Source organism: Schistocerca serialis, chromosome 9 (genome assembly GCF_023864345.2).
Source record: "Schistocerca serialis cubense isolate TAMUIC-IGC-003099 chromosome 9, iqSchSeri2.2, whole genome shotgun sequence".
Classification (NCBI taxonomy): Eukaryota; Metazoa; Arthropoda; class Insecta; order Orthoptera; family Acrididae; genus Schistocerca; species Schistocerca serialis.
Genome location: NC_064646.1, coordinates 157,363,310 through 157,369,309, shown reverse-complemented (window position 1 = coordinate 157,369,309; position 6,000 = coordinate 157,363,310). Strand labels below are relative to the sequence as shown.

The 6,000-nt window shown below is 41.6% G+C and overlaps 1 protein-coding gene across 1 annotated transcript in view; it reads right to left on the bottom strand.

The window, feature by feature from the left end:
• Positions 1-218: 218 nt before the first annotated feature.
• Positions 219-6,000, bottom strand: part of LOC126419440 (zinc finger protein 239-like) — a 104,954-nt gene continuing 99,172 nt past the window's right edge. The window contains exon 5 of the mRNA XM_050086627.1: positions 219-419. Coding sequence (XP_049942584.1) covers positions 219-419 — 201 coding nt within the window. The remainder of the gene's footprint in view (positions 420-6,000) is intronic.

Sequence of the window (6,000 nt, the reverse complement as noted above, 5' to 3'; positions counted from 1 at the left end):
TCCCATATATTCTACACTGCGTACCTGCTGTTGTGAGTATGTATATCGACAAGCAAGGCTTTCCATACTGTGACCTTATGTCGGTAACAAGACACCAGGTGACATGATTGAAAAATCAATCATTATCAGCAAGTATTAAGTCATGTATTGTTGCCAAGCAGACTTTTGGCTGAATTGTTACTAAAAGTCTGCCCTGCTGAGTTTGAACCAAGTTTTTCTCAGGCAGTGAGTGGGTGGACACGCTCAGCCTCACTGTCAGTGACTGCAGCAGTGAGGATGGGCTGTGACAATGTGGGTTGTAGTGGCAGCGTCTGCAGAGTTTGAGATGAGTGCTGTAGGCAGGATGCAGCAGCAGCTCTCCGTAGGGCAGCCAGATTGGCCGCCTGCGCCAGCAGCAGCGCCCGCAGTTCCGCCAGTGACTGCACACACAATATGACAACATCACTGTACATGAATTTTAAGCGTTTACATTCATATTACAAGGGCTGGACAAAATGCACTGACAGAATTTGGAAAGTGTTACAGCATAAACATCTTGACCAAATGATACAAAACTACAAGGGCCTTTCCATGCTGATTAGCACTTTATTTTTTCCCATCATTCATGGAGCATCATTTGACTCATCATTACAGTTGCAAGTAGGCCTGTTTTGGTCTAACTGTAGACGGCATGACAATCACTGGAAGTATAATCTGTGCAGAATACAGACCATTTTCCTAATTGCTGTCATGACATGAACAGACAACCTGGAGTGTGATCATGAAGGACAGCACTGGATGATGTGTTTTCTGTTGAAGGAGGTGTAAACACTTGGATACTCACTGACTGTTGGTAGTAGTGTGTGGAGAATACATGCTGCCATGAAAAGTGCTCTTTCACTGCGACAATGATTGTACCAATACGAGTTGAAAAACTGGAGCTACTACTGCTGGAGTGGACTTCCAGGTACAGCCACACTATCTGTGTTCTCCTGACTTGCTCTCTTCTGATTACGCCCTATTTGGGGCTACAAAGAAACCTCTGGGTGGACACCATTGTGCAGACACCCTATTTGGGGCTACAAAGAAACCTCTAGGTGGACACCATGTTGCAGATGTCCAGGAACTGTGAGCACCTATCCAGGATTGAGCACAGACTCCAGAAAAGTAGCTGTAGGATGGCTTACAGGAATTAAAGGTGCCAAGTTAATAGAATGTACTGGGTGTGGCAGTACCTGGAACCCCATTTCAGTGATGGCAGCTGTGGCTTTCTGACTCATATGGGAACAACCTTTGCCAAGTTGCAAGAACACTTTTCATAATGGTGCATACCTCCCACATATTGCCACCAATAGCCTATGAATATCAGTAGTGTTTACACTATCCTTCCACAGAAACCACATCATCCAGTGCTGTCCTTGATGATCACACTCCATGTTGTCCACTTACATAATGACAACTGCCAAGAAAATGGGCTGCACTGTGCAGGGATTACACTTTTAGTGATTGTCCTACCACCTACAGTTAGTCCAAAGTACTATGTACTTACAACTGTAATGATGAATCAAATGGCATACCATGAATGATCAGAAGAAACAAAACGTAAATCAATAAGGAACACCCTGCATAATATGCACTTCCATAACTGTGAGATATGTTGATTAAAATACAGATCTTATATGAGGATAAAATACATGATATCTTGCAACCAGTAGATATGGGTGAACATCAAGATTCCATCTTCTCTGATTTCAGAAAAATTTCCACATTATATATTATCATAGACTATCAGCCAAGATACAATCATACAGAATGCTTTCACAAATATGTGATAGACTGAAGGAATATTTCACTAATAGAACCACAGTACTAAAAATATTTTGGAGTTTTGGTGTAATGTCAGTACTATTTGCATGCAGTCACAACAGAGCAACTGATATATGAGGGTCAGTCAAAAAGTAATGTTTGCTTTTTTTTTCTGCCTGTTTGTCACGACTTTCAAATGCAACTCCTTAGGTTGAAAACCACAACATTGACAACTCATTTATGAGTTTTAACGTAATCTCTGTCCATATCCACACTTTTGGTCCATCTTTTAACATGGGTATGTATTCCATTGTGGTAAAATGCATGACCCTGCATCCAAAGCCCCCTTAATTTCAAAGTGAATCCCACGATGACCTTCTTTTAGCGGCCTGAACAGATGGAAGTCTGATGGTGCCAGATGAGGAATGTATAGGGGATGAGGCAGGACTTCCCATCCAATTGTCAAAATTTCTTCGGTAGTGTGACGACTGGTGTGTGGTCTTGCATTACCACGCAAAAGAAGGATGTCTGCTATAAATTTTGTTAGGTGAGCTAGCTTTAATCTGTTTGAGGGTTTTGACGTATTGGACAGAATTTATTGTGCATTCCTGCTAAAAAAAATCATAATCACACCCTCTACAAACCAGAAAATTATAGCCATAACTTTCTCTGCCAATCGCACAGTTTTAAATGTTTTTCCTTTTTGGTCAATTTCTGTGATGCCATTCCTCTAACCGCCTCTTTGAGTCTGGTTCAAAAAAATGAACGAATGTTTTGTCTCCAGTCACAATTTCTGAGCTGGCCAGTGAGGCCAAGCAGTTCTAGGCGCTTCAGTCTGGAACCGCGGGACCGCTACGGTCGCTGGTTCGAATCCTGCCTCGGGCATGGATGTGTGTGATGTCCTTAGGTTAGTTAGGTTTAAGTAGTTCTAAGTTCTAGAGGACTGATGACCTCAGAAGTTAAGTCCCATAGTCCTCAGAGCCATTTGAACAATTTCTGAAACGCCTCTCCCTCCAAACGGAAGTACTGCAAGAGTTGGCTGGCAACTGCTTTTCATGTCTCTTGATTCTGGTCAGTTAACATTCTTGGTAGGTACTTAAGCCACACAAACCTTTTGAGATCCCAGTTGTTGAATAATCGTGACCACACTGCCTTCACTGAGGGAGGTAACACTACACAAACCAATTGCAGTAATCCAGTGGTCACTATGAATGACGTCATCGATTTGCTGAATGTTAAGTCGAGTCACAGCAGACACTGGTCTGCTGCTCTGTGTTTCATTAGCCAACAATGTTTATTTCTCAGCTTTGTTACAATGACGAACCCATCATCCAACAGTGCTGGTATCCTCTGTTGCATCACCATACAAATTTTTCAGTATTTCATGGATACAAATGGGCGTTTCTCGTTCTACATTCAAGATTTCTGTCACAGAATGCTGTCTAATATAATCATCATTATTGGCCATTTTGCAAGCGACTACAGTACGAGCAACTGTTGACGCAGAAAGTTACCACTGAAATGGATTGGAGAAGTTTCGCGGAATAGCGCGAAATTGAGATTTTTGACTTGAACATTTACATGGTAGACGACCATCACATACAACGCTCATAAATTCAAAAAATAGGAAGGCCTCGATAGAGTTTTCAAAGAAACGTCAAACTTGGAATGCTACATATTGGTCTAAGTTTTTATGGAGTGATGAAACTAAATTTAATGTATTTTCTTCTGAAGGTGTGCAGTACACATGTCGACCAAAAAACCAAAGGGACAACAAATAGTACCAGGTACCGACCATTAACATGATGGTGGCAGCGTCATGGTTTGGATATATTTTTAGAGACCTGTGGTTAGTCCTCCAGTAAGCCAGAGCCCAGATTTAAATTCGACTGAACTCTTCTGGGAGGCAACGGATAGAGTGTTTGTCATAGAAGCTGCTCAGACAAGAATGAGTTTGCTGCCGCCTTACTGGACCAATGATCAAAACTCTTATTTGGACTACTACAAAAGCTTGTGGATTCAATGCCAAATAGTTGTGCAGCTAATTGGTATATTAGGAAATGCTGATTTGCTCTTGGGAGTCCAAAATACTCTGCACAACTGAATTAAAGGATCACTTTTTTAAAACCCAGTAATTTCCATCCATTGAGACACTTAAGTTTGAAATTTGGCTCAAAGGTGCGTACAACCTTCCTGTGTTTTGGTGGAAAAGCGTGGTGCTCTGCGACACCACTGTTTGGCTTCAAACAGCAAAGTGTCGACATATGCGAAAAAAAGGCAACAGCTCAGAAGTTCACGTGACGCGTGACGTGGGTTAATGATGCCACATTGCCACAAAATTTCACCAAAATTCTGCCCAGTGCCATGGTGGATGTGTCATATGATCGGGAGGTCATTTCACTCCATCTTACCTACATTACACACATTAATTGGACACCTCTGCTACGTAGGGAAGAACCGGGATGCCCAGGGTTAAAATCTAGTGGTTGCCTTATGAGCTCCTGAGGATAACATTCTACACACAGCGACGCTCATAAGTGGCACTAAAAACCGTCATGTGTGGCATAAAGGACCTCAAAAAAACCTCCCCTTGCCCTGGGGCATTCATTTAACGGTCGAAAACGACAATTCGCAGTGCAGTTACCAAAAGAAAGATGTCATTGAGACCCTTTGACGCTGATAACACCCAAGTTTTTTCAACCCTTCTTTAAGGAAATTATGGGGCTTAATCCCCACTGAACATTATTGCACCCAGTTGAAGCAAAACGTGACTGCAATTTTGTTCACGTGTACAAGTTGGAACCCCTAGGGACCATTCAAAAGCATTCGACGTAATTTGACCATGATCTGAAGCAGCAAAGGCTGCTCATGCTTTTTGTGCACTTCATTTTTGTGTTCTGCTGTGGTGTGAACACGGGAGGATGTGGCATTGACACATTTGTGAATAAACCGGCAAAAGATCCCTCTAAGACACTCCAATTTAGCAAAACCCTCGGTGGCACCCGCCACTTTTATTGAGAGTTTTAAAAATGTACCTGTACAGACAGAACCCCCGACGAAGTCCTAGGCGCTTGCAGATCATCAATTCCTTCGACACTCTCTGATTCTGGTTTTCCTACTATCAGGGGCAAGAGCAGCAGAGATCAACAGCAAAGCCGGCCTGCAGGCAACTGGGACTCTCGTCATGGGTTCTGTCTGTACAGGTACATTTCTAATGTGCTCACAATGGCGGATGGGTTGACGCCGAGGATTATGCCGAACTCAAGGTCTTAGAAGGACCCTATGCCGTTTTCCCACACATGTGTCAATGCTACAATCCCCTCCCCTGCCCCCCCCCCCCCCCACCAGTGATTACAACAAAAGAGGATGCAAAATAGGAGGGATGTAACAGCATAAACACCATTTGCTGCTTCGCATCCTTTAGACCAGGGATTTCCAAACTTTTTAGTCCGCGGGCCACATTGACTACTCCACGAAGTCATAAGGGCCAAGATCTTCCTAGTGGAATTAGAGCACCCTAGCACTCCATGATCACCGTAATGTAATACTAAAGGAAAGATGAAATCGCAAAAATCTAAGGTTGTGGGAATTGCATAATTTTGATTGGTTTCAGATTTGATTGATTTCAGATATCGAAGCAAATTCAATCGATATCAAGATATTTCAAAATCCCTTTGACGTCGATTAGAAGCGTTACCCGCAGAACTTCAGTTTCAAATTATTGATTTGCAATGTAGCGACTTTTTTGAAGAAAAACATTCAAAGTCAACATTACTGGAATTTTATAAGTGTCTTCCATCCACACAGTTTCCAAATTTACATAAATTTGCCCATGGCTTTTTTTCGCTTTTGGCACTACTTATTTGTGTGAAAAAACTTTCTCCAAAATGAAATATGCAAAAAGTATTTACAGATCAAAATTAAGTGATGAGCATTTGAAGTCGCTGATGATTATCTCTACCAATTAACTTGATCCACCTGGTAATTCTGGAGGTAATTATGAAAGGAAAGTTATAGCTACATAAAAGTCACTATTTATCACTAAGATGTTAAATTTCTTTACGTGAGTACTCTAACACTGTGAGTTTTCAAGATATAAATTAAGTACAGTTATTTTTATACATCAGTTACAACTAAAATATCCAATATCACTATGTACACCAGGTATTGTATTTTCTTTAAATTGCCTTTCAATAAAAATATTTTATACGATGT